This window comes from Balaenoptera musculus, chromosome 14, assembly GCF_009873245.2.
Source record: "Balaenoptera musculus isolate JJ_BM4_2016_0621 chromosome 14, mBalMus1.pri.v3, whole genome shotgun sequence".
Taxonomy (NCBI): Eukaryota; Metazoa; Chordata; class Mammalia; order Artiodactyla; family Balaenopteridae; genus Balaenoptera; species Balaenoptera musculus.
The window spans coordinates 1754770-1775481 of NC_045798.1; the positions used below are offsets into that span (position 1 = coordinate 1754770).

Below are 20712 nucleotides of genomic sequence, written 5' to 3' on the forward strand. Positions count from 1 at the left end.
GAAGCCCCAGGTCTCTGGGGAGACAGGTGGCTGGCACCCGCGTGCCCCATCACGAGCTGCGGAGTCTCGGAGCTCTGTGTGGTGGACCTGGGTGGTCCAGTAAAGGCCAATGGCAGAGAAAGGAAATGGGTGCCCTGAAACCAATGACCTAATTTAAGACAGGGACTGAATTAAGGGTGGAGGGCTATTGTTTGCTAAGACCCAACCTTTTGGAAAAGATAAGCACGAGAATGAATCTGAGCCCTGGGAGCATGGAAGCTGGAGTCGGGGGCGGGGATGGGGTGGGGTGATTAACTGAAAAGGACAGGTATGTGAGGTGACCGTATGGTGTCTCGAGTTGTGGACCAAGTCATCCCAATAATGGGTCAAAAGGTAGGTGCATTCCAGCTAAGTCCCAGAGTTTCCATCAATCCCACAAAATCCACCAGGACCCACAGACTCAGATCCGGGAAGAAAGTCAGCCAGGCCTGGAGGGAGGGAACAGGAGGACAGCCCAGAGTCTCAGCTGAGCCAGGCAAACAGCTGCCCTCACGCCTCCCCCACCAGAGCCGGTTCTGCTCTCAGAGGCCTCAGCCCAGCGCGTCTTCAGGAAGGGACGTGGGCCGGCCCAGGAGAGAGGGCTGGAAAGACACAAACCAGCCCGAGACACTGAATCTCAGCAGTGATCTCCAAGGAGCAGCCGTAAACTAAGGCGGGGAGTTCTGGGCAGCCTGAGGCCCTCTCCACCTGCGTTTAACTGGAGCTACAGACAATGGGACCAAGGCTTTGCCCGACCCTCATTCCCACGGTGTCCGTGTGGCAATTTCAAAAACACAGAGTGAGAAGCGGTATCTCCTCTGCCCGGGTGTACCCGGAACGCCCCACGGGAGGATGCGGAGTGATGAGAGGCACCTGGTACCCACAGTCACCCCAGGACCACACTGTCGGCTGAACAGGCTTCCCTTGCGCACAATAGGTGCTCTGTGTTTGGCAAACTGGCTAGTTAAGTGATGGGCTTTTACAGGAGTATTAGATTACTGGTCTTCTGTTTCTTTTCAGCGTACTTGGGAAACACGGCAGTTGCTACACACTGAATTATCCGGCATCCATGTTTGGCCATAAAGGCGGGGGAGAGCACTTTCGCTGCTCCTTGGAAGTGGCAAGAGCGCTGTTTCTCGGACTCAGGCTGACACCCTCCACCCCGGCCCTGACACACAGCTGGGTTCCTCTGTGGAGGGGGGATGAGGTGCAGTGATCATGCATCCGCCTCCGTGTTCCAGCACATCAATCAGAGTGAACGGTCCGGGCACAGAAATCTCACGCCTTAGAGGGGAAATCTGCCACCCCGCAGTGGTGGCTGTCACACTTAGAAACCTGGCCACCCTCCCCGAGGGTTTCAGTAGCCCTACTGACCTGGAAGGGGCTTCCTATAGACTCCTACACTACCCTCTGCGGTAGACAAAACGACACCCCCTCGCCCGGAGAGATCCCATCCCAATCCCCAGAACCAGGGAGTGTCACTTTACGAGGGAAAGGGGCTCTGCAGGTGGGGTTAAGTTAAAGCCCCTGAGATGGGGAGATTCTCCTGGCTGTTCCGTAAGGACCCAGTGTGATCAACCAGAGTCCTTGTGAGCGGGAGGCAGGAGGGGCAGAGGCAGAGGAGAGGTGACCTCAGAAGCAGAGGTCAAAGAGAGAGGTTTGAAGATGCCGTGCAGGCAGAAGGGAGAGACAAGCCAAGGAGTGGCAGGGTCTTTGGAAGATGCACGGACACAGGGCTCCTTGGAGCCTCCAGAAGGAATGCAGAGCTGCTGGCACCTTGACTTCAGCCCAAGGAGACCGATGTTGGAGACCTGACCTCCAGAGCATTAAGATGATAAAGCTGTGTTGTTTTAAACCACTCCGCTTATGGTGATTTGTTACAACAGCAATAGGAAACTAACACACCTTCTTCTGGAGAAAAGGGTGGCTACATTGGATAATATAAAAACGTTTAACTTGCACATGACCAAGATAGTCAAAATGAAACATAACAGACAATGAGTTAATGCTGTGATAGGCAGACGGCCCTTAGAAGTCAAAGGATATAAGCAATAAAAATGCAAATGGCCAGACTTCCCTGGTGGGGCAGTGGTTAAGAATCTGCCTGCCAATGCAGGGGACATGAATTCGATCCCAGGTCCGGGAAGATCCTACATGCCACGGAGCAACTAAGCCCATGTGCCACAACTACTGAGCCTGCGCTCCAGAGCCCACGAGTCACAACTTCTGAGCCCGCGTGCCACAACTGCTGAAGCCCATGACCCTAGAGCCCGTGCTCCGCAACAAGAGAAGCCACCGCAATGAGAAGCCTGTGCACCACAATAAAGAGCAGCCCCCGCTCGCCGCAGCTAGAGAAAACCCACGTGCAGCAACGAAGACCCAACGCAGCCAAAAAATAAAGTCATTTATAAAAAAAAAAAAAATGCAAATGGCCAATTCAATAGGAAAAAGTGTCTAGCCTCACTCATAATCAAAGAAATGCAAATAAAAACACAACAATAACAGTACTAGGAGACTTCTTGCCATCAGAGTTTGCAATGATGTGGGGAAATCGGGGCCGCTTGGGGACAATGTAAACTCTTACAAGCTTTTGAAGGGCATTATGTGTATCAAAGGTGTGTGTCAATGTGTATCAAATGTTAAAATGTGTATCTCACCAAAAGTAGCCAAGGCAGCCTGGAAGAACCAAGCTGGGGGGTCTGAGCTCATCTCAGGACCTATTAGAAATCTGCAGCAGTTTGGAGAGCGAGGTATTGGCACCAGAATAAACAGATAGGAGCAGAGTCCAGAAACAGAATCGCATGTAAACAGTGAACTGATTTATGACAAAAGTGACACTGCAGTGTAAAGGGAGGGGGAGGGGGTGTTATCTTTTCAACAAATAGAGCGAGGAAAATTAGCTATCCACCTGGGAAAAATAAATAAATCTTGACCTCCACTTCATAGCACACACAGAAACAATTATAGAAGGACTAGATCCAAAGGTGAGGGAGAAAACAATAAAGCTTTCAGGGAGCTCGGGGGACTATCTTCATGACCTTGGGCGAGGCAACATTCCTCCACCAGGGCACAAAAGCCCGAAGCATAAAAGGAGAGCTTGATGAAGTCGACCACATTAAAACTTAAAACTCCAGGAGACAGCCCAAGAGTAAAAAGGCAAGACCCCATCGGAAAAGATATTTGCAATGCACACATCCAACAAGTGACTCATACCCAAACTATATAAAGAACTCCTAAAAAAATCAGTGAGAAAAAAAAAGCAGACATCCCAATACAAATATAGGCAAAAGACCTGAATAATATACACAAAAAGGCATACCAGGATGGTGAACAAGCATATAAATAGTGCTGCAGGTCCGAAGCCCTGTCCTAGATGAATCTCATCCAGGTAATGCTGAACAGAGGAAGCCAGGACCATCTCAGTCGGGAGGTCAAGTGCCCAAAGGAAAAGCAACTTCAAAGGCCAAGTGCCTGCATGTGTCTGAGCCACAGTTCTGTCCAGTGGGGACGTTAAGGCCAGAGGCTCGGGGTCACTCAGGAGCCACCTGGAGTCCACCCCCGACGGTTCTCTATTCAAACACCTTGGCTGATGAAACACGTGTGCTGACTCAGGGACCAAGGTGCCCCCGAGACATTAAACAGGCTTTTTGGGAGAAGAAATCTGTCGGGCTCGGAAGGCAAAGCTCAGGAGAGCTTGGGGGGGTGGGGGGGATGGGGACAGGCGCCAGGGAGTGACTGGGCCCCAGACGGGTCCCCCCATGGCCCGGCCAGGCCTGCGACCACCCCGGCCCCTCAGCACGGCCCCCTCTGTCCTCTCACAGTGCCCAGGGTCAGAGGACACGCTGGGCTCACGAACGTCCTGATCCAACTTGCCTTCTGCAGCCTGACCGTCTGGACTAACTGATGGGACCCGATGTCCTCGGAAATGGACTGATGACATGACCACGTGGTGTCCCAGAAACGCAAGCCCAGCGCGTCTGGTGGGCCACCCTCATGCCTGGGTTTAACTAAGTGTCCCCTCTAGGACCCCCAGGACAGGCCTGGGGACCGGCCTGCGGCCACTGTCCCTCAGTAACCCCAGGGAGTCCCCGCTCTGTGCCAGGAAAAGACGCCACGTCAGCCCGGGCCCCGCTGCCGGGATAAAGCGCAGCAGCTCTGAGCCACGCACCCCTCGACGATGGCGGGACAGTCCCCACGTGTCCGCGGAGCCCCTCTCGCCCCGCCCCTGCCCACCGGCCCGGGCTTCCTCAAAAAACCGCTTCCCATCGCACAAATCATTTTAACTCAGAAGAGCATGCCTCCAAAATCGTCCTCAGAAATGCAAACGCAACCTTCAAAAGAAAAACCCCCAAAACCCTAGAGAACGCTCGGCTGAGACAAGCCGCAATTACTGTCCTCGGTTGGTCTGACAAAATTTCCTCTCCGTCTCTCCTCAGGACGACAGTCTTCACTCAAAGACTTTCTTTTTTAAAAATAACTACAGTAACCCACCATTAGAACAGAGATTGCATTCTAATCCACCCTTTCTTGTTCTCTGGTTTCCAAACTGGCACCTTCCTGACTTCAGAGAAGGAAAAAATGTAAACTTCTACCAAACGTCCAGCAGCTGCCTCGAGGCCAGCCCAAGCCGGAATTCAAGCTGCAGCAGGAAAGTGAGAAGTATTTTAGAAGGACTGACTCCCCCTGCCGCCCCCCACCGTCACTCCCCCCCCCTACTCCCGCCACTCCCCCGTCCACACCATCTTCTGAACCACTCCAGGGGCAAGGTGTCAAGGATCATTGAAAGACGGAGCCCCTGCCCAGAGCCTCCCAGAGCAAAGGGATGCTTATCCAAGCATCTCTCCTTAGCTGCTGGAGTCTGGAAGGGTGGTGTTCTTAAAGAAAAAAGAACCGTGTTTTCAAAAAGCATAGCAACACTCAATTTCACCTGGTGCTGCTTCTCCAGCCACCCCTGAAGGCCAGCGGCTTTCAGCACCACTCGAAGCCATGCCCCGCCTCCCTCCAGCCATGACCCAGGTCACACAGCACAGCTCAGGCGGAGGCGTCGGCACCTGCTTCCTGCCCACGCCTTCCGGGCCTCTGTGCCGGGGGGCAAGAACGCACTGTCACTTGGGGGCAGCGAGTTCCAGGAAGGCTGCTCCCCGTGCTGTATTCATCTGGGCCATCTGGGTGATTGTTATTGTCTGTGGTCGACAGCTCATAATGCTGCGTCTTCAGAAATGAGTTAAACACACACACACAGATCACTAGAGCAGCCGGGGAAGGAATCCGGCTGGCGGCACCCATTCTCACAGTGACCTCGTGTGCAGAGACTGAGCTCTTCCTGTTCTCTCTGCTATTTGTCACTCCACTGCTCCCCGAACAGCCAGAGGCCAACACAGGAGGGAGAGAGCAGCCTGGGGAGAGGGGTCCATGTGCAAGTAGACACACGCTTTTCCAAGAGCACAGAAGAGAGGCTATACCTCTCACAACGGGGAAATACAGGCAAACGATGTCATTCACTCCAACAAATTGCTTGCAAAATATTGGAACCAACTCAAATGCCCATATGCAGGAGAGGAGTTGATAACCACAGGACGGTTGAATAAATCCACACAGCGGAGTACTATGCAGCTGTAAAAAAAAAAAAGATGTGGACAACCTCTATGAACTGGTTTAGAGTGATCTCCAGGGTATACTGTGGAGTGAAAAACTGCAAAGTTCGAAAGGGTTTTTATAGCACTCTACCCTTCATGGAAGAAAGGAGATATAAGAAAATGTACATGCGCCTATTTGTTCAATGCAAACGAAACACAGAAAGGATAAACCAGAAATTAAGAGAACAGCTTACCTAGAGGGCATAGCTGGGGATGGAGTGCAAAGAACAAAGAACAGAGGATGGAGCAGGGCAGGATGGGGTGCCATGCCTCTGAGTGCACCTGCTTGTGTCGATCTGACCCTTAGGACTCTGGTTACATTTCACATACCGCCCCCCAAATAAATCAATAACTAAAATTGACCAGAATGGGGCACATCCATCACTGAATACAAACAACCACAGATGAATCTAACTGTATCACAAATGATTAACCCACTCTGAAGGGAAGGGAGAAGAAAGGAACCAACCTAAGTAACTTTGTAAAACAGAATTTCAACTGTATAGTGTAAGCTAATGGCAAAGAGAAGGTGAACAAATATTGTCCTCTAGTTAGTACATTTGTTTCCCACGGGGGTGTGGGTTAGCAATCCTGAACTACTCTGTATGTGTAATATATTTTATTTTACAAAGAAGTAAAAATACTGAGAATCATGAGAGCCAGCTTTGGAGAAGGAAAGATATAAAAAAAGCCTCGAATGAATCCTGTGGTCTTTGATTGCAAAGCGTTATCAGAATGAACTTACACTTCTTAACATATACATACAGATGGACAGATATAGATAAATATATAAATGCATGTGTTTGTTTGTTTAAGTACACACATACATTTCAGAAGCAATGACACCCCAGTAGAAATGAGCACACTTTGCACCCAGATCCTGGTTTCTAAACACCACTAGCCAATAAAATGAAACAGGGCTCCTTGGAGAAATGGTGGATTCCATGAGCCTAGAATATCTTTAATGCTAGAAAGTAAGGAAAGACTCAAAAATGAGGAAGGCATATCAAAAGGACACAGAGCCAACTGGAAAAAAGCTCCCAATGGTCAAAGCTGGGACAATTTGAACAACAAAATAAATAATGACAGTATTGGATTTTAGCCTACAGAACAAAATGTCCAAGAATCATATTGATATGAATAAATAATTGAATAATTTGTCCTTATATTAAAGTTCCAACTAATAAATGTAGAAAGAATGATGGAAATAGAAAATCAACATTAGGCAAACACTACAGCAATAATTTTTGCAGGTAATAACCATTGATGGACACTAAAATTTTTGGAGAAAGTATCATGAGAGGTATGACAGCTGTGTAGTTTCATGGTATCTCTCTCACAAGAGATTATAATTTGCAAAGGGAAAAACGATAACTTTACAATGGATAAACCTGGAAAACACCCCCTCAACCAAGCAATCAAAGTGAGCATCACGGATGATAATAAATGCCATCCTTTACTGCCTGCGTCTGGTCTGAATTGTGCCCCCAAATCCATCTGTTGGAGACCTAGTCCCCAGGACCTCAGGATGTGACTGTGTGTGGAAACGGGGCCTTAAAGGGGTAATTAAGGTAAATAAGGCCATAGGGTTGTTCCCTGATCCCACATGACTGGTGTCCTTATAAGAAGAGGACAGAGATCACATAAGAACACAGAGAGAAGGCAGCGTCTACACACCAAGGTAAGAGGAGTTAGGAGGAACCAACCCTGACGACACCTTGATCTCCACCTTCCAGCCTCCAGGATGTGAGACCATACACGTCTGTTGTCTAACCCCCTAGTCTGTGTTATTTTGTTCCAGCAGCCACAGGAAACTCACATAGTCTGGTGTGATCCAATAAGAAAGGCACAATTTCACTTCTGGGGTGCTCTTGTCAAAGATGCATAAACTCAACCTCGCTGTGAGAAAACATCAGATAATCCCACACTGAGAGATGTTCTCCAAAGTGAGTGTCCTGGACAATTCAAGCGTCAAGGTGCTGAAAGACCAAGAAAAGCTGAAGAACCACGACAGGCTGGGAGGTGAGGAGACAGGTGAGGTCCTATATGGAAAAGCCCTAAGCAGGAAAATTGACAAGATCCAAAGCATGTCTATTGACTAGTTAATATCACTGTTAATTTCCTGGTTTCAAGAATTGTACTTTAAAATATTAACATTAGGGTGAGCCGGGTGTATGGGAACTCTGTCCTATTTTGCAGTTTTTCCTTAAGTTTAAAATCATTTCAAATAAAAATCTTAAAAAAACCATAGAGGTTGTAAACTGGTGACCGACTAGCCCAGCTCAACCCACAGATGTATTTTGGTTGAAAATGTTAAAAGCGAATTTGAATCAGCTGCCAACAATACAAATCCAGAGATATAATTTTAAATCCAGGTGTATGGCTTCCCTTCAAAGATCAGAAGTTGTGGCACTACCTCTGAGGAAGCCACGCCACATCACCCGCCCCCATCGGCAGGACCAAAGCCCCCTGTGTCCTGACGCCGTTCCCCGCATCCAGATGGCCTGAGAAGGTACAACACCCTGAGGGCACATGGGTCCCAGCCCCCCACAGGGGAGAGCCCAGGGCTTCCCTCAGAGCTTGTCCCCAAGCACGTGTGCGTCTTGAGACTCAGATGGAAGTCCTGGGGCTAGAATTTGTCAGGACTTCTGTTCACACGGTCGACCCCATCATTTAGATGCTACACTTGTCAAGGTGCACGAACCCCACACAGGTGATACTGGGGGAACTACACCCACTTCCCCGCCACCCTCTGGCCCGTGACGGGCGTACGACCCTCACACACCAACTGACATCCTCCCTCCTGCTCTCTCCCGGGGCTTTGAATTGTGAGGAGGGGACACATGCACAGACACAGAGGTGGCCCTCACCCAGCACCAGCGCAGGGCCCCTGTGCGGCCCTGACCACCCCTGGCTGGAGCTCCCTCCGGTCCTGTGAGCTGCAGGATGTCCTGGAAAACGCCCTCTTTGCTAAAGTTCATCCAAGGCTGGAGTTTGTTCCTGCACCGCAGACTATGAACCGAACAAGCGCTAACTAACCCCCGTCCCGGCTTACAGAGGACGACATGGAGGCAGGGAGGAGAACACCCCACTCGAGGTCACACAGCTGGTTTTTGTTGAGTCAACGTACGAGCCAATGAATAAACATCCCGGAGGACAAATGATACCCTCGTGTTTACTTGTGAGTGTTTCATGATGCAGATTTTCTTACTACCCGCTAGATTACTCGCCTCTCTTACTATGAAGCGACTTCAGATGGGCGATTGCAGCCCCTCCCCACGAGGCTCGCGCTGTGCATGGCTGTGGCAGCCACGCCGCCCCAGCCTCTGAGCTGGTCACCGTGGTCCGCATCCTGCCTGGGCGTCCTCCCGCGTGGCAGCCACCGAGCCTCCCACGGACTCACCGCTGAGGGGCGCACGGCCGTCACGGGTCGGAGCCGGGCAGGCAGCACAGTGTGTGCTCTGACCACGGCCCCGCCGCTGGTCCTCCGGGAGCTGGCGTCAGACGCGCAGAGGGGCAGACCCTCCATTCTGGCCACTTCCCGGGCCAAACATCACCGATGCTAGATCATCGCTGTCACTGGACCCAATCCCCTCCCAACTTTACGACAATCCTGATGGACGACGGCCTGTCTTTGGCACTGACAGTCAGAGAGCGCTAAAGCCGGATTGATGAGTAAGTTTTAGACAATAGCTATCGAAACTGACAGCACTTAGCTCTTCAAGAGACTGGCTTTTGGTTTTCTAATTCTCAGAGTTTCCGAAGAATCTGCTTGTCTCAGGCTTTGCTTCCTCCTGGGGGTAGCAAAGGTCTCATCTTCGTCGACCAGGGAAAGGTGACCGTTCAGTCTCGATTTACAAATTAAGATTCTGATTAGAGGCTGTGAGCGATTCTAACTGGCCAGAACACTGCCATTTCTGACCCGTCTTTTAGGCAGGGGACTTTGGCACTTGCTACAGGGCAGGGACCAGTTAACCACAGCAGGGTGGTGCCCTGAGTAACTTCTAGAGGGGGCTGTGCATCTGCTCCCCGTTTCCATCCTCCTCAGCTGGACGGTCTATTGCAACAGCCTCTACATCACTGCCAGCTGCCCGGCCAAGTGCTCTGAGCTGGGCAAGGCTGCAGCCCAGCGGGGTCCCCGCGCCGGACGGGACACACGGCGAAGCAGCAGGAAGCCCCCTTTAAATCAGCACGACTGGGGTCGCGGCCAAAGGACAGGGTCCGAATCTGGACAGTTTGATGGCGTGGGAAGCAGGGGACATGAGTGAAGCAAAGCACTGCGATGGGTTTGAACACAGGCTCCGAGGACACACACGCTGGGCCCCAGGCATGCCTGGGACAGAGATTCCCAAGAAGACATGGCACAGGAGCCCTGGCTACGCTGGCCGTCACAGTCTGTCAGACCCGGGTCGCTACCCACAGACAGCACAGAACCATAATGAGCACTGGGGACTCAAGGCAAAGCCCCTGGATATCAGGGCAGTGGACTCCGGTTTGTTTATTTCATTGCACCCACAACCGACTCGAGTTGGCTTCCTAAGAAAATACTGAGAACATTTTTTTTAATGTAAGGATCTTTATGGCAGAACATCACAAAAGACATTGGCTGATGGTGAGGTCCTGAGGGTCGGGGGCTCTGGAGACGGCCCTACTCAGAGAGGGGCTGGGAGGGAGGGAGGGAGGGAGGGAACCGTGATAAACAAAACAAAATCACCCCCGCTCTTCAAACTCCAGGTTCACACCAGCCTGATCTAACAAGGAGGGTGAGTGTGGGAGTGTGGGCATGTGTGTGTCTGTGTGTGTGTGCCGGGTCTCTGTGTGTCCTGTGTGTGTGTGCCGGGTCTATGTGTGTCCTGGGTGTGTGTGTCAGGTCTATGTGTGTCCTGGGTGTGTGTGTGTGTGTCTGTGTGTGTGTGTGTCAGGTCTATGTGTGTCCTGGGTGTGTGTGTGTGTGTGTGTGTGTGTGTGTGTTGGGTCTATGTGTGTCCTGGGTGTGTGTGTGTGTGTCTATGTGTGTGTGTCGGGTCTATGTGTGTCCTGGGTGTGTGTGTGTCTGTGTGTGTCGGGTCTATGTGTGTCCTGGGTGTGTGTGTGTGTCTGTGTGTGTGTGTGTCAGGTCTATGTGTGTCCTGGGTGCGTGTGTGTGTCTGTGTGTGTGTGTCGGGTCTATGTGTGTCCGTGTGTCTGTGTGTGTGCTAGGTCTGCATGTGTGCGTGTATTTGTGTGTCAGCGTATGTCCTGGGTGCATGTGTGTATGTGTGTGTGTGTGCTAGGTCTGCATGTGTGCGTGTATTTGTGTGTCAGCGTATGCCCTGGGTGTGTGTGTGTGTGCACGCACGGACACATCCCCGCCCCGTGAACTCACTGAGGGTCTGGACACCGGGAAGCCCCGCCTTCAGGCCATCCGCCCCTCCCTCCCCTGCCCGCTCAGCCTCGTGCCTCAGCTTCAGGCCCTGGTGCCCAAGCCCCCCGCTCCCCAGTACAACCCACAGCCCCAGCACAGCCTGGTCGCCAGCGTCCACCGTGACTCACAGCCCCCTTCCCTAGGGCCACTTCAGCCTCAAACACACATCGCTTCCAGAGTCGTTCAGAGCAAGGCTTCTCTGCTTTTATACACCTGGGTTACAGATGCCACATTATAAAACCCCCAACACTGGAAGCACTAAAAATACCGCTGCTTCACGCCAGGACCAAATTTCCAACACTGAGCCTCTGGGCCCGCTGAGCTGAGCCCGCCGAGCTCATTCTTGCCGAGTTGGCTGCGTCCTCGCAGTGGCAGCAGGGGAAGAGCCTCTGCCCCGGGGACGGGCATCTCTCCATGGGAAGAGGAGCCGCACAGATACACACAAGTAACAACACAGCTCCTGACGAGGCCACTTCTGTGGCACTGCTGGCTCTGAGCTCGGCGTTCCCTCAACAACCACTTACGGAGCCGCTGCTGGGAGCCAAAGCTCGACGCCAGGCATCGCGAGGAAGGAATCAGTGATTCCAAACAGGGCCCAGGGCAGCCTCTCCAGAAACGCACGGGCTGGTTTAAGAGATGGTCGATTTGCATAAATAATAACATACGGAGGTGGTACTGATGCAGTGCAAAGACGGCCTGGAGGGAAACGTGGTCCTTCCCTGGGAACATCAGAGAGGGCTTCATGGAGGAGGTGGGACTGACCCCAGAGATGTGGGAAGAAGGCCTTCCAGACAAAGGGAGGGGCACATGCAAGGGTGGAGGCCCACCAGGCCTGGACTTCACGGGAGAGCGAGCATTTCCATTCCTCCAGACAGATGTTCAAGCAGAAAGTCAGACTGGAAAGGTCCGCTAGAGACCGACCGTGAGGCCTGGAGTTGAAATGTGTCTTCAGGGAAACCTTAGTCACCGAAAGATTTTAAATAGGTGAGTAAGACCACCTGGCATGTGTTTCTGGAAGATAAGCCTGGAACTCGGGGAGAATGAAGCAGGGAGAACAGTCAGGAAGCTTCTAGCTCAGGCAGAACCAGGGGAGGCACGGCGGGGCAGAGCAGGTGCGAGGGAGGCTCTGAAAATAGGGTCACAGCTGGTCCTGCGCAGGGACCCGGACCCAGGAGGGCGCCAGGGTGCCAGGCTCAGAGCGGAGAGAAGGCCACGTGGTGACAGAGGACAGACACAGAGGACGTGCGGGTTCGGGGGTAACGTGCCCACCTGCACACCTGGAGCCGAGAAACCTGCCCGGAAACAGGAGCGAGGCCGAGGGAAGAGGTGGGTTTTGTGTCATCGGGAACATCTGCCCGGAGGTGACGGCTGAAATCACGGCATGCCCATGAATTCAGAGAAGTAACCGTTCATGCAGAGGGGCTGAGGGAACAGCTGTGTTCGGGAGTTAGAGCAGGGGGTGCAGCAGAGGCGGAGCTGACACCAGGGAAAGGGCGGCACCTGCAGGGCGTGGACGGCAAGCCCGGGGCTGGGGCGTCAGGGGCTGCGGCGGGGCACGGGCCTCGACGGAGCCCAGGTGAGCAGGGGTCTCTGGAGGCGTGTGAGACCATTTTTGCAGCTCGAAAATGTGTATGGAAAGTGGAGATAGTAAAAATCGACTTTAAATAGTTTGAAGAAGGGAAGGGAAGGTGGATGTCACATAAGATCTCTGGAACTTGGAAACCATAGTAAAAATCGACTTTAAATAGTTTGAAGAAGGGAAGGGAAGGTGGATGTCACATAAGATCTCTGGAACTTGGGAACCACCGATGCCACTTCTGCATGTACACACCTAAAAGGACCAAAAGCAGGGTCTTGGAGAGATGCTTGCACACCCACATTCACGGCAGCATTATTCACAATAGCCTAAAGGTGGGAGCAACCCAAGTGTCCATTGACGGATGCATGGATAAACAAAGTGTATGTAGTCCATCCTCACCATAGAATATGATTCAGCCTTAAAAAGGAGGACATTCTGGGACTTCCCAGGCAGTCCAGTGGTTAAGACTCTGCGTTTCCTCTGCAGGGTGCGCAGGTTCAATCCCTAGTCGGGGAACTAAGATCCCACATGCCGCATGGCACTGCCCAAAAAAAAAAAAGGAGGACATTCTGACATTTGCTACAACACGGATGAACCTTGAGGACTTGATGCTCAGTGAAATAAACCAGACACAAAAGGACAAATCCTCTATCACTCTATTTACACGAGGTCCCCAGAGTAGCCAAAGTCATAGAGACAGAAGGGAGAAGGGTGGGTGCCGGGGGCTGAGGACGGGGAGGGGGGGTTTGTGTTTAATGGGGACAGAGTTTGTTTTTCGAGATCAAGAGAGTCCTGGAGATGGAGAGTGGTGACGGTTGCACAGCAATGTGAAACGTACCTAACACCACTGAACTGCAAGATTGAAAATGGTTCAGAAGGTCAATTTTATGTTATGTGTATTTTACCACAATTTAAAATGTTTTAATGTTTTGTGATCTTCAGAAAGAGAGACAGAGAGGTAGGTAGGGTGAGAGGGGCATTCTCAGGTCAGGACAGTTTGCCTGTGGATGGAAAGGGCGTGAGAGAGAGGGATGGAGCAGGCAGAGAGTGGGGGCGGAGGAAGGGAGGGAAGGTTCCTGAAGAAGAGAAGGAAAACGTCCTTCCCTGAGGAAGGAGGGAATGATGAGAGGGACGTGAGAAACCGGCGAGATGGTCAGGATGAAAGAGAGAACGGAGCGACGGCTGTCGGGTGGTGCCATCAGCCTGGGAAAGCACAGATACAGACGAACACTGGCCAGAAAGTGTGGACAGCCGGGCAGAGCTGGGTTCTGAGGGAACCAAGAAGGGGCCTGACCTTCGTGGGGAATGAGGGTCGGGGGGCAGGGTGAGACGGGAGCTGCAGTGACAGCGACTGTGTCCTGACTCACTGGCTTCCCTCAATGGCCGTCTCATGGAGGAGGGGATGAAAACACACGTGGACGGCCCCAGAGGCTGGCACACAGTAGGGCTTCAGGTAATGTTGGTGGAATGGGATGGAACAGTATAAAACGGAACAAAATAGAAAATCCTGGCGGGAAACGTCTTTGTATGACTTCAAGCAATCAAAAATATATTTAGTTCTTATTATTGTACATATAGAATGGATAAACAAGGTCCTACCGTATAGCACAGGGAACTACAGTCAATAGCCCATGATAAACCATCATGGAAAAGAAAAAGAATGTGTGTGTGTATATATATATATATATATTTATATGTATAGCTGAATCACAGCAGAAATTAACAAAACATTGTAAATCAACTATACTTCAATAAACTAAATTTTATATATATATATATATATATATTGCATTTTTTAAAATAAATTCCTTGAAAAACCACACCTTCAGGTGTCGAATCAACACTGTATCACAGCACACGATCCTGACACAGGGAAAATCGTACTTTTTAAAGGACAGGTGCACACCTGTGTCCCCAGTACATTTGTCGTTCTTATCACTGACAAAGATAAAGTGAAGGCAGAGAGAATTATGGTTACAATGGGGCAAAACAAACAGTTCATCACTCAAAACCGAAAGCATAAAAAAGTCTCTTCGAAACACTAAACTGTGTTTCCCAGAGAGAACCAAGCTCTCCAACTTACTAATGGCTATTATCAAGATAAGGGAGAACCAGTCAGTACATCCCCCTCCTACAAAAATGACATTTATTGTAAATCAGAAATACCCATGATTGTGGCGCACACACCTATGAAAGTGACATCTGTTCTTAGAAGCCTTTTTACCCAAAGTCAATACTGTGTGCCCAACCCCAGTGCCATCTGGGGGATTTTCCACTGCTGTTCAAAGATAATCCCAAGAAAACGAACACTAGAAAAGAGGGAAATGCTAATCCTGGCCAGCACCAATCCATCTAAGATTCTTTATACAATCGTACATACGAATATTCCTTGCTGCAAAACGAAATCAAAGAACAGAAATGACGACAAATTCACTCGAACTCACCAAATGGTGCCTGAGATGAACAGTGATGAGCGGGGAGCCCGATAAGTTCTGGGAGAGCTTCGGCGTCGGGAAGACCTCCAGGGAAATCAGATAGCTGGTCACAGACAGCAAGCAGTTTTTGTAGTTTGCTGCCTCAGCAATCCTTGGAAAGAAATGAAAAATCATTACAAAACACACAAAAAAAGAAAAAAACCTTGGGTTTAAAATTTAATGTTAAGCCTGAGATTTTTTGAAATCTTTTTGGGATGGGGCTTTGATTTCTATCAAAGAGCTGCTCTCTTTAGGGCTTGATGCTGGTACCAAAAGGTGAGATGGAGTCTTTGACCTCACAGAGCCTATAATCTAGTAGAAGAAGGGGGGATGGCCCAGGATGTGGGGAAGAACAGAAAGGTCAAAACAATGAGCCTGAATCTCAGCCATCCATTTACTTGACCTTGGACAAGTGACATACCTATTGGAACTCTATTTGCCCTAACTATAAACCGGTGTGGTAAATAGTAGTGTGATAGATGCCTGTTGTCTTGTCACCCAGTAGCCCTTCACCCTTCTCCTGATAAAGGCACCTCAGCTTCCCTCCAGGCGATCATCCCTTCCCCACTTGCAGCCCACGTGTTTTGGAGGGAACTCCATCCTTGACTAAGAGTAAAGCCTGCTATCCTGACCTGAATGCAGCAGTGCACTGCATTCCTCAGACCATGCTGACTGTTCAGACGTGAGCACATGGTCCAAGAAGATCCGAGGAGAAGTAACAAGATTCAGAAGGAAACGCTGGGTCAGAGATTCTCACTTCTCTCTGCTAGACATCAGCCCTGAAGCATGAGGTCCCAGAAGTGGCTTACAATCATGAGCAGAGAGACTGACTGGGAAGGGGATCCACCCCCTGGAAGAGCTGAGAGGTGGAGCTGAGTGACATCGACTGGATGCTGGATCGAGCTGCTCCTGAAGCCAGCTGCCCGTGCACCTTTCAGCTTAGGTGATCCAACAAACTCCTCTTTTGCTTAAAACAGTTTACGGGGCTTCCCTGGTGGTGCAGTGGTTAAGAATCCGCCTGCCAATGCAGGGGACATGGGTTTGAGCCCTGGTCCAGGAAGATCCCACATGCCGCGGAGCAACTAAGCCCGTGCGCCACAACTACTGAGCCTGCGCTCTAGAGCCCACGAGCCACAACTACTGAGCCCGCATGCCACAACTACTGAAGCCTGCACGTCTAGAGCCCATGCTCCACAACAAGAGAAGCCACCGCAATGAGAAGCCCGCGCACCACAACGAAGAGGAAGCCTGCACGCAGTGACGGAGACCCAACACAGCCAGAAACAATAAATAAATTAAATAAAATAATAAAATAAATAAATTTTTAAAAAAAACAGCTTACACTGGGGTTTCTGTCACTTACAACCCAATCAAAAGAATCCTGACTGATATACACAGTACTTGTCTCATGGAGTTATGAGGCTGAAATGATATTCAGGGCCAGGACTAGGGCGAGGCAAGCAAGGAACCTGGGGTGCAAGATCTTAGAAGGTGTTCACGTTCAGGGCCTGCCACGTGTGGTGCTTGAATGACTCCCAGAATGCACACCGATCTGAATGTTGTGTTCTCGGTGTCTGCTCGAGCCCTCGCCCAGCCCTCACCCAGCCTGGCGTGTGGTAGGTAATCGGCAAATGTCTGTTGCCTAAATCTGAATTTCAGACAGCTACGCTGGGATGCTTGCGGCGTGGAGTCCCTCGGCCCCCGCTGGGGCCGCCCATTCGCCTGCTGGTCTCTTGCCCAATCTGGACTTTGCGTGTCTCCTCTTCGCTCTCCAAAGCCCGACTGGGGATTCTGCCCCCTATGTGCGTTTATGTCCGCAGGACTATCGTCATAACATCAAGCCGAGCCCTGGGAGCTGGGTGCACCATCTTCTCCCTCCTCCCTCAACTAGTTGTGCCTACTAACTAGCCTCAACGCTGCTGACCTGGAGTGGAGCCCGTGGGACCCATGCGGCTCCTGCAACCGGCCCCCTTCACACACCACACCCGGCTCTGCACACAGGCCCCTTACACGTGTCCCTAAAAGAGAGCCGGTCCCCAGCGGCACACAGAACTGTTTCTGGAACTGTCAATATGAGATGTTTAAAAAAATATCACTGTAAAGGTTTAAAACCCCAGCCCTGCCTTCATGGAAAGACCCTGCAAGAGGGTCTTTCCAACAGAAGGTCACCAAGGACCTGGGTCTGTAGCAAAACAGAGGCATGGATTCCTCGTGTCTGAATATCACCGAGGCTGGAACCTTGAGGGGCTGCTGGAAGCTCAGAGAACACGGCTGATTTTCTGTCTGATTGTCCTTCTCTGGGAAAATGTCACTGGTGCAAGCCCAGAACGAGAAGACACACGTAGAATAAGTCACACACATTAAAAAAAAACAAAAGACACTGAAAAGAAAGCAGCACGCTAGTTCAGTGTTTCTCAACCACTGTTTTCATCATCACCCCCTCAAGAGTCTTATTAGACACTTTTTCCCTAACACCCTGCCATCACCCATCAACACCCCGCCCATCCTGTGAGATTTTAGTGCCACAGAGATACAGTAAATCTGCCTACGTACATAAAACATGCTCTACACAACTCTGCAGAGTCACAACCACTGTAATAGCTCAGACTCCTTGCCCCCAAAACCAGTCTTCACCCCACAGAGGTGATATCACCCCCACTGAAAATGCATGGGGTTCAGCCACTGCCGTGGAAACCTAAGACTGGCTTGATGTCACCAGGGACCAAATCAGACCCAAAGACAGAAAGATGTGGTCCCCGGTGACACAGAGGCCAGCTCGCTCGCAGAACGAGGGGGCCGCCCAGGTGGACAGCCTCTCTGGCCGCGATTCCGGGGAGCTGAGATGCTTTGCACTCACCCTTGCCAGCGCCTTGCAATCCATGCTTCCCTCCGCAGAACTCCGTGCGCTCAGCACGTATGTAATTCCAGCAAACAGGCTAGAAGTCATTTTTCTAGCAAAAATTAGGACTCCAATATTAGCCAACAATAAAATCACAACCATGAGCATGAAACCCTAAAAATACAGCATCATTTGTCACACACCCCTCTTTCCCCCTCCGTGTACGTTTTCTAATATTTCATCCAGTCAGCTCTCTTCTCCCGCTGGGAGGTCAGCTCCACCAGGGCCGCATTCTTACCCATTCTGTTCATTGCTCTCCCAGCTCCCAGAACCATGCCTGACACACGGTACGTTTTCAATTAACATGTGTTGAATGAATGAATCTTCTCACAGGCAGACAATGACGACTTAAGAAAAACATATGGGAAAAATGTAAAACACATGGAGAACCTTCTCTCAACAGACAGAATGCAAATCCAGAGTGGATTCCTGGATTCCACCCCGGGAACACATGGATTCAGCCAGATGTAGTCTGGGAAACGCCGCCTTTGAGGGCAGGAATTGATACCAGACTCACCAAATCATGGTAAGGCTGACGGTCTACACTGCATCCTCAGGAGCATTTTTAATCTGGAAAAATGCAATTTCCCATTACGGACGGGTTTACACCGATGCTCTCCAGCGACTCACTTCTCGTGCAGCCAGTGAGGCCCTTCCTTCTGGCTGGGTTCGCCCTGCGGAGAGGCCCTGGTGGGGGTCCAGGGTCACCGGGCCAGGAGGAACCCACCGCTTCCACACAACCCACCCAAGTCGACAACGACGAGACACCAGAAGAACTAAGAAATTACTGTTTACTTTTCAGATGTGATAATGGCGGGAGTTTACTCTGTAGTTTTTAAAGAGTCTTTATCTTTTAAAAATAGAGACTAAATATTTACAGATGAAACTACATGATGTCAGAGACTGCTTCCAAATAACTGGTGAGGCCGGGTGCGCAGAGGAAGCCCAAACGGCCGTGGGTTGTCCTGGTCATAACCTGGTGATGACCGTCTCTCTGTTTTTACAGATGTTCAAAATTTTTCATAATAAAAAGAGGGTTGTTGTTTTTTTTTTTTTTACCACTTCATTTAATCTCTCTGGTACCTCCAACTGTAATAAGAGTTTCGCTTTGGTTTCATAAATCTGATCCAGGTTTGATTTTTTTTGTTTTTAATCTCTAATCTAGGGAGCAGTAACGCTTGGAGGCTGGATTATCTGTCACTTTGGAGCTGATCACACCAGGGCTTGGGGGTCTTTTCTGGTTGGGAAAACCAGCTCATTCTAGATGCAAGGAGGGAATGGGGCAAAGGAGGCAGCCAGGGGGCGGGGGCTGCAGTGTTACGCCCTGTTCCCTCCTCTGCACAGACCCCTGTGCCGCGCTGCCTCATCCAGGCCCCATGCCCTCTGCTTTGGGCGCGTTCAGCCAACGGGAGCACCGGTAGGGAATCAGAGGCGTCAGAGAGGAGAGTAAGAACCACACAGGGCTGTTCCCGTGGCGTCACCCCAAGTTGGCCCCAGCCCACCGAAGGGCCCGGTACCCGTCTGGTACCCACACGCACCCCTCCCTCTTTGCACAGGGAACTGTGTTCTCCTACCGCCTTCAGCCCAGGGCCGTAGCAGTACGCCCTGTCTCCTTGTTCCGAGAACTTTCCTGTTACTGTACTCTATCCTTTTTAGTAGGGAGCCCACCCCGACCATGGCCTTGCGAACGGCCCTTCCATTTAACTTCCCCCAAATTACCCATTTGGCCCCTATGGGGGACCCGACTGACACAGCCCAAAGTCTGGCCCTGCAGCCTCACCTATTTCAGCACATTTGAGCCACGACCCCTCTGCTGGTCATCTCTGCCTTCAACTAAGCCCAGAGAGGATGGAAGATTCCAGGATCTCAGGGGCAGATCTGGGAACTCTGAAATCTTCAAGCAAAACACCCAAGCGCGTGGCAAGATGAGCTCTGGTCCTCAAGCAAGAGAAGTTAGCACACATGGGATAAGAAAAGGGGCCTCAGGAAGAGATCCCTCCGAGTACAAGGGGCCCACAGTTAAGCCAAGTTGTATAGGGAAATTAAAAAGAAAAACTTTAACTGGAAATATTCCCTAGTAAATGGACTACTTTTCTAACAAGTTCCCACTCAAACATGGTGCCCTGCTCACTCCGGGGTCTATACTCATCCACCCGTCAGAGCTGTGTTCTCGCTGACCATCAGGGCAGCAGCAATGAGACACTGAAAACACCAAGCAGAGGAAACTTGAACCTCATGAAAGATGCTGCCCGTGGTGACAGGGGAGAGAGCACTGGAGAGACTCGGGAGAATTCTCGAGTGGACGTGAGGCCTCTGGCCAACGGACAACCAAAGAGGAAAGCGCCCACCAGGACAGTGGACGTGAGCTCCACGGTACTCAGGTGGCTCAGTGGCCGAGTTCTCCGTGTCCAGAAGTAGCTCAGCGGGGTCTCTCAAGAGAGAACGGCAAGAACCAGAATTTCTGCCTAAACCGGGACCCTCCTCTCCAAACTTCGCATTGCAAAAGAGTCACGCCCACAGAAAATTTGCTAGAAACTGTGCACCTAAATTCCCAGCTCCTACCATTCTGCCACATTTGCTTTATCTGGCATCTCACACTCTAGACACACACACACACACACACACACACACACACACATGCCTTTTTGCTGAACCATCACAAAGTACATCATGACACTCCACCTCTAAATTCTTTAACAGGG

General features: G+C 50.9%; 1 protein-coding gene across 3 annotated transcripts in view; it reads right to left on the bottom strand.

The window, feature by feature from the left end:
• Nucleotides 1-20712, bottom strand: part of ADGRD1 (adhesion G protein-coupled receptor D1) — a 150113-nt gene that overhangs the window by 81244 nt on the left and 48157 nt on the right. For all 3 annotated transcript variants that reach the window (XM_036824041.1, XM_036824042.1, XM_036824040.1), the window contains one exon: nt 15082-15223. In XM_036824041.1, the coding sequence (XP_036679936.1) occupies nt 15082-15223 (142 nt within the window). The remainder of the gene's footprint in view (nt 1-15081; nt 15224-20712) is intronic.